Source organism: Vicugna pacos, chromosome 16 (assembly GCF_048564905.1).
Source record: "Vicugna pacos chromosome 16, VicPac4, whole genome shotgun sequence".
In the NCBI taxonomy this organism is placed as follows: Eukaryota; Metazoa; Chordata; class Mammalia; order Artiodactyla; family Camelidae; genus Vicugna; species Vicugna pacos.
The window spans coordinates 27,574,775-27,587,132 of record NC_133002.1 but is presented as its reverse complement, the minus strand read 5'-3'; the positions used below and the strand labels follow the sequence as shown (position 1 = coordinate 27,587,132).

At 46.2% G+C, this 12,358-nt stretch overlaps 1 protein-coding gene across 5 annotated transcripts in view; it reads right to left on the bottom strand.

The window, feature by feature from the left end:
* LOC140686253 (trafficking protein particle complex subunit 9-like) overlaps positions 1-12,095 on the bottom strand; it is a 103,907-nt gene extending 91,812 nt beyond the window's left edge. For 2 of the 5 annotated variants that reach the window (XM_072939969.1, XM_072939968.1), the window contains exon 1: positions 11,703-12,095. In XM_072939969.1, coding sequence (XP_072796070.1) covers positions 11,703-11,950 — 248 coding nt within the window. In that variant the 5' untranslated portion in view covers positions 11,951-12,095. Of the gene's footprint in view, positions 1-444; positions 530-708; positions 944-11,702 lie in introns of those variants that run through there. The other 3 variants (XM_072939970.1, XM_072939971.1, XM_072939972.1) reach the window with 3 other exon arrangements.
* Positions 12,096-12,358: the final 263 nt, after the last annotated feature.

Genomic DNA, 12,358 nt, shown 5'->3' with positions numbered 1-12,358 from the left:
TACACGGCAACATAAATTCTGATTTGTAACAATACATATTCTGTGTAAATAATCTTCAAGGTCATCTGATTAAGGCAATTTAACTAGTCCCTGTCTCACTAGAATGATACAGATTTCATTAAAACTTCATACTACACCAAAAAAAAATGAATCCTTGTTACTTTAAACCATATTCAAATATATCATACATATACATATTAAATATGCATCAGAAATAAGCGACACTCTTTAGTATTCAGAGTTGATCAATCTAAAATATCTTTCATTGTGACAGCACTTTTATTAAGCACCTCTTGTGTTCTTTGTATACAAGGCGTCTAACTCTCACAGTCAGACAAATTAAACAATATTACTAAAATTTCACAAATGAGGAAATGTACTTAAGCCATGAAAATAAAGTACATATTCATCAACAGGAAAGAAAAGAGTAAAGACTTTACTTACAATATTCACTGACAATCTTTTCTTCCATATTAAGACTACATAAAACCAATTCAGTCTTTGTAAGTATTTCTGTCAATAAGGGCCACTAGAGAAAAACAAGTAACATCAATAGCAGTGGTTGGACTTTCAGAGCCCACTTCTCTTTTGCACTATAATTATTTTTAATGTTATGTTTTTAGTGCTTTCAGAGCACTAAAATATAAAATTAACTTTTTAAGTAATTACCTGAGAATTATAAATTTGTGAAAATAAACAATTGTAATTTCTGCCACTCTGTCTCACCTTCTCAATGGTGTCTCTCCTTTGAAGGCATCATCAAGCTGAGATCACTAAACTCGGCCATTTATGGAGTCACAGGTGTTTGGGTAACCACTTAACGGGAGGCTGATTAGAGGAGCAATTAAGAAAGCATCCTGTGCAGCCTGGGTTCCAGCACCGAGCTAGCCACAGCCTGCTGCGTGTAATTTGGGACAAGCTGCTCCATCTCTCAATCCCTCAGCTGCAAAAAAGGAGACACTGATACCTACAATCAAACACCTGCTATGAACTAAAACATGAGGAAAGCATTTTAACCTTAGGTAGGTGTCCACTGACAGCGAGTTTGGTCATTATGATGATGAGGATGCCTGTTAATAAATTAAGCTAGACCACAAAGGAGAAATCACCTTAAAGGAGAAACATTTTAAGTCAATGAGCATTTCTTTTTGGATGGATTGCACAATATTCTATTGATTTTTTTAATAAACCAAATTTTGTCCATTAATTATAGATTTACAGGTTCATGGACAAGTCTCCAGAAAAAGAATTAGAGGCCTCTAAACTCCGTAAATTAAGAAAGTAAATTAAAAAAAAAATCAGGGAGGAGGTTATACCTCATGTGGGAGAGTATGTGCTTAGCATGCATGAGGCACTCAGTTCAGTCCCCAGTAACTCCATTTAAAAACTTTGTTTTTTAAGAAATGGGGAATTAAAGCAAAAAGATGGAGGAATACAGACTTTTTTAGAGACTCATCTCAGATTTAAGATGGGGAAGATACCATCTATTTCTCAGAGGAAATTTTGAGGACTATGTAAACTGGATCTGAGATATCTAGTTCTTTAACATTATTCATGAATTCATATTACCAAGTCATAAACTACCTGATAATCAACAGTGGTGATACTGATCATAACAGCTGCCATCACGGATCGAGCTCCGGCTAGGACTGCTCTGTTCTGACATCTCTGCCCCTGAGGCCTCACCAGACTGACAGCACTAAACTAGGTCATTCATGAGCACCTCGTGTAAGTCCTCCATTTGTGCTTCTGACTCTCCCCTCACCAGCTCCTCTGAGGGAAGCACTGTTATCATCTTACCCACTCACAGATAAGGCAACTGAGGCACAGAGACTAATCCCGTTCCAGGTCACATTGGAATTAAAGGACGTCTGTATTTCTGCTGTTTTGCTTTTGACAAAGGAATCTGAGATATCAATTCAAGGCAGACTGTTAAATAATCAAGTCTGTCAGGTCTTCACCTCAAAGAGCAGATACTATAAATTCCTGATGTAGGATGAGGCTGCCGCCACAAACTGACTCAGCTTGAAATTAATATCCAAGATGAAGCAGCGGATACACGTAAATATTCACGATTGTCAAGTCTGCTCACGGGTCTGGGCCCTTCACTGCCTGAACGGGGGTGAAATCCCCACCCGTGTCTGGGAGAGATGCACGGTGCTTCCCGGGCTCAAACAGGCTTCACGGGCTATTTCCTCCCACAGACTGGCCTCAACGATTAAAAGCTCTCAAGGTTTTTACATCATGCAAAACAAAAAGACATTTCTGCAGATGGAGCACTTTCTTAGGCTTAAATCTTTTTTTGGCTACACTCACCCAGGGGGAAAAAAGAAACATGACTCTGCAAAGTCTCTGACCCTCACCACTCACAGGAGTAGAACAGCCACAGAAGAAGATGGCTCTTCACATTGCAGGATGAGAACAAAATAAAGATGCCCCAACAACAGGCACTCCCAGACACAGCGCTCAGCAGTCTTCTGCACAATCACGGTTGTGTAGCACCCATCACCTTCTATTTCCAGAACACTTCATCACCCCTAAAGAATCCGCCTATCACTAGCAGTCACTCCCTAATCCCTCTCCAACCAGCCCCTTCCAGCCATCACCTGCTCTCTGCCTCTGCATGTGCCTTTTCTGGGCATTTCAGATCACTGAAATCAACAATATTTGACCGTTTGTGTCTGCTTCCTTTCAATTAACAAGCTGTTATCAAGGCTTGTATATTTTGAAGTGGTATCAGCATCTCTTTCTTTTTTTTTTTTTTGAAAACGTTAAAGATTATTAGAAGGTGGTAAGCACTATCAAAAAGAGTAGAGTGGAGCATAAGTGATTGGGTTTCAAAGGGAAAAGTGTGGGTTGAACAGTCAGGGTGGACTTCCAAGAACAGGTGGCCTTTTTCATTTTCCTCTTTTTTTTTTCTTTTTTATTCACTCTTACGTGTGAATAATCTTCCACTACATGGAGATACTACATTCTGTTCATCCATTCAGCAGCTATGTATGGACGAGGTCCAGAAAAATGAGTGTAAGAGTTGACTAGCATGGATGGCATTTAAGCAAAGGGCAAAATGTGCTTTCAAAAAAAAGCCAACAAACAGAGGCACAAGGAAATTCAGTGCGTTTCTGAGCAAAGTGCTTGCTTGCTTCGGCAGGACTACCGTGCAGGACTGTGGCGGATATTGGCAGGAGTCACGGTGTGGGAGAAACATGAGAAGACTCCCCACTGCAAGTAGCTCAGACAATTCTCCTCCCTCATCCTGTATTGTTAGAGCAATGTTTCTAGGTTACTCTTATTTCAAGTAATAGCACTTTAACTGCACATCTGATCATCTCCATCAGACCACCTTTCCTCCAAGCAACAGAAAAGCATTCAATGACCTGAGCAGCTCCAGGACATAATGGTGATGGATTAGGGAGTCCTGCAGCATTCCAGCCTGCAGGCACAAACCCCACATGTGCCCTGGTGATGTCCAGAAAATAAAATGCATGGAAATATCTCACTGTTTTTACACGACATCTGCCCTAAATTTGCCCCAAAATCATGCTCGCAAAGCACTAATCAACCCTCTCAATACAAAAATAAAAAAGCTAAGAAGGCAAATTTAGGCTCTTTCATTGAAAACCAGCAACCATCACTGCCAGTATCTGAGCTGGAATGCTCCTGACTTTGAAAACCACTGCGCAGTTACTTTTCAAGCGTAAAACTCATATATGTATTCCATGTAGATGATATTGCAGTAGGATTTTTCTTTTCAAAATTTCCAGTTGCAACATTAGCACAAGAAAGTTTATGTATAGGCTTTAAAAAAATCAATTATCCTCCACTTTCTTAATTATGAACTAATTATTATTTTATAAATGTGGCTATGCTGCGTATTATAAACCGTTTGATTTCTGAAAACAAGACCTTTATGACCTCACTATTTCAGAGAAAACTTTAACGATTCTTTGAGAGGTGGGGCCTGGGGCGCCCACTATCAGCTCTTTAAATACTGACAAGGATGTGCTATTAAGTAATGCAAAGGCTCTAACTCCACATTAGCTCAGAAAGCAAAGAAACTACACCAAAAATTTCCTTAAATATTTTATATATTTCTATTCTTTTGAATATTAAAGTTCTTAAATGATATGATTTTTTTGAAAAAGACAACAGCTGTATTAAATTTCCTCTCACCAAGAAAGCAATCTTTATGAAGTAAAAAACCCCTATGGAAATCGAAATGACAGGACGTTTCTAGCTAAGTGAACATCCAGATCTGAACACAAACCTAAATCCTATCAGATCTCACTCGAAGGAGCTCTACAAAGTCCTGGGCAACCCTGGAAATTAGCTCTTTTGTTCCAAATGTTGGCTGAGCTAAGATCATCACACTAGGCAGGGAAGGAGAGAAGAGGAAAATCCACCTGGCGGCCTCCATCAGTTTTCTTCCAGCCACAAAATGCCTCTAGGTCGGCCCGCTAACAAGTCCCCCAATAAGGAAAGCCGGCATCCACACTGCCCCTGCCATCCCCAAGTAGCCCCGATGCCCATATCCCAGCCTGTGAATAGTCTTCTAATGATCCCCCAGTTGGTGGCACCCACCCCCTCTTCCCCGCTATACAAACACAGAGAGCCACGGCAGCCTTCCCAAATCACAAATTTGATTACATCAACCCCCACTTCAAACCCTTTAGAGGCTCCCTGTTAGAGTTCTAGCCCCACCCCAGACCCTGCTCGCCAATCCTCACCTAAGTACACAGGTCCCCAGTGACCACAGGGGCCCCTGACCTGCTCCTACTTCCCACTTGCTCCAGTCTCATTTTGACTCTTTCCCAAGGAAGCCTTCCCTCCCTCCAACCTCCACAATTTGTTCCTCTCTTCCTAGAACATTCTAGGCTAAGTCAACTTCTGACAATGCTAAGCTCTCAAGAAGCAAATACATTTTGCTTACTAATGTGGCTACACGCTCTCTCCCCTAGACTCACAGAAGTGCACGTGTAATGTATAAATGAATGACCGGTTGGGTCTCAAAGGGACAGACATAACTGCTCTCGCCCGTCCCGATCCTTCGGTCTGTAGAATATCAGAAGCAAAACCAGAAGTACCTTTCCTGAGGGTCACTTCTGTTGACACCCTTCACTGCCTACTGTGTCAGTTCTAGTAAAGCTCAACTTCTTCCAAAGCCCTACATCCCGGACTCTCTACAGTGTCCTCCCCAGCAGGGGCTCCCTCCACCCTGGACCGCACAGGGCACTCTCCACGGGTGCCCACGCCAAAAGCCTCCAGGCCTCTGCCCGGGCTGCACCTGCGATCTGAGACACATTCTTGACTCCTTCTCCTGGCTGACTCTTACTCTGTCCTCACAACTGAATGTAGAGCCCATTTCTTCCAGGAATTCCTCTCCGATAATGTCCTTTAGGTCTTGTCTGGTCTCTATCTATAGCAGCAGTACATGGTGACCAACTGGGTGTTTGCCCGCTCCTTTGAGACCACGAACACTTGGGAACCACGTGGGAAGGAGTGAGAGATTACAAGACGGTTGAGGGAAGCAAAAAGCAGAAATCACAGTCCAAGTCCCAAATTCAAGGATACTTTCTCAGAAAAAAGTATAAACTATTTCACACGGGTCCAATTTGGCTACTATTTTTGTGGCTTGGGGACAGCAAGAACTTGGTGTTCTAGTCCAAAACCTAGGTTACATGCAAAGAAATGTATATATTCATATCCAAAGGAAACCAGAGCTGCTCAACAACAGTTTGCAGTTAGAACTGAAAGGAACTTTGATAAAGGCAATCTCTCTCTCTCTCTCTTCTTTCTTTTCTGGCATCATATAATTTTAGAAGTATTTGCGTGACTAACAGATGGCTACAGCCCGTGATTCTGCACTGGAGTGTTTGGGGCTGAGGAAGACCAGATTAGATTCACTCTGTAAATGCAATCACACCAACACACTGATAGGTGCCGTGGTGGTGAAACTGATGTTCCAAAGCAGGCAACCTTATTCGGTAAGAGAACTCTAAATAGAAAGGAAGAAATGCAATGTCCTATACTGAATTTCATTTGCTATATGGGCCATTAACTGATAGTATATCTTGACTAATGAAACCCAAAATTAAATTGTCAATGTCGGTTTTCTTCATCTGACCATTTTATGCTAACATCGGATATTAAATCCTCACTCCATACGGAAGCTCAGGCCTATGCTGCAGCACAGTTACACCCCGTGGAAGAAAGCCGACCAAGGGAGAATTGGAGAGTTTCCCTTTAGAAGCTGCGAAGTGTGGTTTTACACCTGTATATCATTTGCAACCACATCATCCACAATGGAGTTAGACGTTACCTCTGTGGGGCGAAAAGCACTGCATGCTTCAGAACCATCAAAGAACGCTGAGCTTTGTGAAACAGTCCTGAGGCACTTAAATCATACTTTTTCTGAAAGGCTCCAAATCTGACCCACTTCACCATTCCAGGTATAACAGGGAAGTACTGGAAACAGTAGAGAGAACATGCCCTTGAAGTCTGACAAGGCTCTGCTTGAATCCTGCTACAGCATTTATCAACCGCTAAACAAACCAATTCCTTAACCCCTCTGAGAAGGCTTCCCAATCCCCCAAAGGGGGCTGTCAGCGCCCACCTGGGAGTCATGGATGTGAATGAAACTCGCAAGTAGGGCGGCCGACTGCTACCTGACACGGGGCCTGGCTAGTTTCCCTCCGCTGCCCTTCTGCCCCTTTAAACTTGCAGTGATCCCCCTGGTAAGGATCAAGTCCCCGGAACAGACTGCCCGTATCTTCTGTGTATCCCTGGATACATGACTTACACTTAGGAGGCCAGAAAAACAACTGCCTCCTCCCAAGTCACTAACAATATTCTTAAGAGTCTGGGTATTTTTAACTCTATTTTTCAGGGAGACTACTCCAGAACTTTCCAAGCACCATTCTCCAGGTTGGCTCCCCTCCCAGTGCCCATCCTTCTTACCTCAGATCCTCTGTCTGACTGCCTCCTGTTCATGGGAAAGCGAGTCCGGTAGGGTGGGGACTCCCTAGGCCTCCCTCCCTCCCTCACAGGTGACTGTGAATACCTTCTCCCCACTCCAACTCCAGCTTCTGAGGATTCTAACCTTCCGTATCCTGCAGCCTCTGCACCTTCCTAAGACGCACACGTGGCCAAGACTCTCCCTTTGGATTTCTTTCTGGCTGGCCCTGCTGACCCCCAGGCCCCTTAAGGATAAATGGGATTGCTCTGAAAATGACAAACGCCGTTTGCTGACACACCAAAGCTGCATGGTCTGGGCTTTCCTCCAACCGAGGCACAGCCCTCCCCTCCCTCAGCCTCAGTCTGCAGCTCTCGAGATGATCTAATTCACATGCAAGGCTGTGAACACCAGCTAAGAATGACGACTCCCAACTTGTATCTCTAGTCCAGCTCCTTCACCTGAGCCCCAGTCTCATAGAGCCGAGTGCCTCTTTGAAGTCCTAACTTGGATGAAAAATGGCATCTTAAAAATGCCTCATGTCCACCATTTACTCTGGAATTCGATTCCTGGCAGGTACCTCCCAGACTCCCCATTTTAGTAACAGCCTCAGCACCCACCTAGTTGTCTCAGGTCACATTCAATTTCCACTGTTCCCTCCCCCAGGCCCTGCCCTGAAATCAGTCCTGTTATTTTCGCCAATAAGCTGATCTCAAGTGTGGTTTTGCAGGGACCATGGCCGGAAACACACAAGCTCACAGCATGGTTCACTAACAGTCCGCCGTAGGGTGCTCCCTGGAGGGGGAGGCATCTCCTGCCGCTGGTCACCTCAGAAGGCAGTGGATTCTCACACAGGAGGCCCAGGAGAAGGGACTCAAGATTTTCCCGTGGTCTGAGCTTTGAAGGGCCCGAGGTCTGGGGGAGCTCCTAATTAGCAGACACACTTGCCAGTGAGCAGATGAGGATGGGGGAACCCACGCAAGGCTGTTATCACTCCAACTCCTGGGCTCTCGGGAGCCACGGGAAAGACCTGTGTCCAGTGTACAGCCCAGCCATCACAGATCCCAGCCTGCATTTGCCAACCCGGACAGCCTAGACTCCATCTACTTGCGACAATTACTTCTGTTCTGTTCCCCACCCAGAATGTGATGGACTCATTCAGATATTCTGGCCTGTCTCAAGCGAGACAAATTCAGTGAAAAATGAAGTGTCCACATTTGGACCAGAGCATGAAAGGAGAAACAAGGCCTCATGGTCAGCATGATGGTGGTGGCCAAACCCTTCCACCGGGTGAGATGAACCATGGTGAGGGTGAGAATCCAGGGTCCTAGGTCGGCCAAATCATCTTCCTTCACGGTTGTCTGGGGTGTTGGAGACTGACTACCACAAACTAACGACACGGCTGTCAGTGGTGGATGTCAGCTGCAACAGAAACGGATTCAACTCTTTACTGCCAACATGGGTTAAAAGTAAAGGCCGGGGCAGGGAGGTCTGCACGGCTGCTGAGGCAAACCACAGACCCAGCTCTGAATGCCCACTGGCTGGAGCAGAGAGGAAGCTACGGCCCTTTTAGCTGTCCCTGTGTCCAACAGATCCAGGTGAGCCAGCTACTTAGGAGAAGGTCATGTTGTCCTGATACCCAGAAAAACCAGCCTCGTAAAGGGAACAAATAGTGTCATGGATTTTAGACCCAATTCTGCCCCTTTATGAAGGCAAAGTAAAGTAAATGGCACGGGGAAGTTGAATGCAAAAAAAAAATTTAAAGAACCAAACGGTGACCGCTTCCTCCAACAGCGTCCCCTGCAGCTGTCACCTCCGTGGCGGCCACTTCCTCACCAGTGACCGCCGGCCATGAAGCGCCGTCACGCACGTCACACAGCGACAGCCAGGAACCGCGTGCCGAGCACGTTTGTGTAAAAGCAGGAATCGAGCAAAATGCTGCAGAGTTTGACCTTACAAGTTTAAATACTCCATGAAAAGAATCCCTGAGCAGCCGACTAAATCAATTCGCATCTTACTTCTTCAAAACAATCAAACAAATTTAATAAGGGCGCATTTGTCACCAAATAAAAGGAGGACCAAACAGGTCCCTCAAAGCAAGGATTTTAACAGGTATCTAACACCAGTGGGTAATGTGCTAACAAAGCAAATATTCCAAAACATTAGAAAATACAAAATGACTAGGATAATACATGGATCAAGACAGATATTAAGATTTTGCTTTTTAAAGCGATGGAGACAGTATGGAGGGCAATCTGGCTATTTCCAATGCAGGATGTGCACAGCCCACATTTTCAGATGCAACAACATGCTCACTGTGCAGTACAAGTGAAAAAGGAGTAAAGAAAAAGGAAAAGAGGAACAAGAGAATATTAGAAACACACAAGAACAAAAATGATTTTGACAGCATGTACAAGAATTTACGTGAGTGTGTGAGGCCAGGGACGAGGGGATGGTGAGACCCACCCTCACCCCCTGCTCCAGGGAAAGCAGGGACCTGAGGGGAGCGGCACTGCCGGGGGACCCCTACGTGGTCAGCGCCCCTAACCAAAATTCCACCTACAAGCTTCAAGGCAGCTTTTGAGCTACAAATTGTGGTCGCATTTCAGTCTGGACCGTTTTACTCACTTCCACCAAGAGTAGCAGGAGAGAATTAGTCTCTGCTCCTGTACCAAAGAATTGTTTAAATAATTAATGACTGTGGAATACTAAAAGCAACAATGGGGTAAAAGTGACTGGAGGAGAATGTGCTTGACCTGAGCTCACTGGCCGCGTTATCTCACTGACGTTCAGAAGCTGGCTGACCCTTATGGTACCAGAACAGACAGACCCAAAAGGAGGGAGGTTTAATGCGCTGCTGTATTTTGATACTGGGAGCCATGCCTGGTACACGAGGTTCTGGGTAAACAATGGGGACAGTGTCAACCACTGTGGGCTAATTACACATCCGGATACTCCGCCAAGTCCCAAGGGCAGACTTCAAAAGACAAAAACAATCTGGCATTCTCTGGTGGGGCTGCAGACTCAGAGACAAGCATTTGTTGAGCAAAATATCACCAGTGCCTCCTATGACAAAAGAGGAGGCACTGGCGTGGGGGCTGGGGCAGGGCTCCAGGCTTCCACTGCTCACTCACCAGTCTGTCCAGGGGGAGAAGTGGTCCCTGCTTATGTTGCACCGATGCACCTACCTTGACTAATGCCTGGGGCCTCAGCAGGTGTTGACAGGAGAGGTGAATGGAGCCAGCCTTGGTGTAGCACGGTTCTGGCAGCTATGCCCTCAGCAGTGCCCAGGCTCCTATACATGCCAGCTCATCTTAAGAAGCAGATGGGGAGTGCGGGCATGTAGATCACAGGGCCCTGAGAGGACAAGTACAGATCATGGCTACAGCATGCCTCTCCCCTTCCTTAAGTCATAGAGGTATGTCTGGGAGGAACAGAAAATTCATCCAGAGCCCGCTACATTGTCTCTCGCAGGTGGGACTCGTGTCCCCTGTGCTTCTCACTCACAGGGCTGGTCTAGACATTCTTTTTATCAATTCTCTAGCATCTTCTCCTCCAACTTACCAACAACCAGAGAGTAGGATCTGATCTTACCTAAGTTCAAGAGTCACAGAGCACTTCCTTCACAGCGGGCCCAGAAACATGTGCCAGGTTCTCCGACCGTCACCTGTGGGACCACCATGAGCCCTCTCCAGACTCAAGGACAGAGGCCGTAGGCCGGGGGAACACAGCTTCCCTCACTCTCCCCAGCAAAGGTTTCCACGTCTCGGAAAAGGCATCTCACCCTCTTCTGCCCGAGGGACAGCACAACAGATACACCGGGAAACAGAGCTGAAGTTGGGGGGGTAGGCAGCCCAGAAGAGCTCGTCTGTACTTCCGAGGCAATGTGGGGCCGTTGACTTAATCACAGGGAAAAAGTGAGAATGAACATTTCCCTGCTCTGTCCCATACAACGTGATACGCCTTTCCCTGCATAAGGAGTTCATTCGGAAGTCCCCGGCGGTGTTTCTGCTGTCCTAACTTGGCATGGAGGCTGTCGGGCAAGAAGAGAGGGCCTGAGCAGAATAGGTGCTGGGCCTGGGATGCAGGAGACACCGGCTCCAGCCCCAGCTCAACCAGCTCCTCGTTCCGCCTCTCGGGGTTCAGCATCTCATCTATAAGCAAAGGGATGAGACTGTCCCAGGACAGGCTGCCCAACAGAAATGAAATGAGAGCCATGTAAATAACGTTTCCCATTTGCCACGTTTAAAATGGTAAACAAAGAAACAAACCAACAAACAAAAAACAAATACTAGAAACTGATTTTAAGAACAGATCTTACTTAATCTACTGTATGTAAAATACTATCATTTTGACATGTAAGCAATATAGGAAGTAAAGAGATAGTTTATATACTTTTACTAGACAAGCCTCAGTGTCTGATGTGCATTTGACCTACAGCACATCTCAGCTCAGTCCAGCCTCCTCCCCAGTGCTCCTAGCATCAGTGGCTTTGGCTACTTTATTGGACAGCAACCCCAGGGGTCCCACCATGGTCATGGCTGTAAAGCGGGAGTAAGTGTCCACATTAACCCTAAAAGGATCTCTCTGAAACAAAGGTGGATTCACTTTGAAATGTCTGTAAACCGGCGGGCTGCATCTCCATCCCCCCTTGGCTACAAGACAGGCTTCTTCCTTGCTGATCCCTTTCTGGATGTAGGGAAGCAATCCGGCACAAAGCCAGGGTGGACTGGCCTCCAGGTAAACTTACCTGCTGTCTGTGTCCAGTCCCATGAAGTCCTCCTTCTCAAACAGGATGCAGAGGAGGGGAATCTTGTCCCCAGAATTCTTGGGGCCACCATCCAGCCACTTGGACTTCAGCAAGATGAAGAGTGACTCAGTGAAGTCCTCGATCCGCTTCTCCACCACCCTGCAGTCCTCTAAATTTGAAGGCAACGTCGGTGCGCGGCTGCTCGACTTCCTCCACATGCAGTACAAAGACAAAGAGCTGAGAGTCATTATCGAGGTGCCATACAGCTCCTCTGCACGTGGAGCTTCTCCAAGGCCTTGGCAGAGAGACAGTCGGTAATGGTGACAAGGCCCACGACCTTGCAGTGTTTCTGGAAGACGCTCCACCCATTCTCGGGCATGTAGCGGTGCCTGTAGTGGATACAGAGTTTCCACTGGGAGCCACATGGGCTGATATGGCTCACCGAGGTGAGTAGCTGATAGATGCAAAAGAAATTCTCCTCTGAGATGATCTCCATGGTTTGGACTACAACGGGAAGAGTCTGGTGGTCCTCAGCACACTGCACGTAGTCAGGGATGCTCATGTTGCAGACCCTGCCGAGACAGGAGAGGAGATCGAGGTACATACTCTGCTGTGTGCTATGGGCCCATCTGGGTTGCGGTGACCTGGTGTGTACC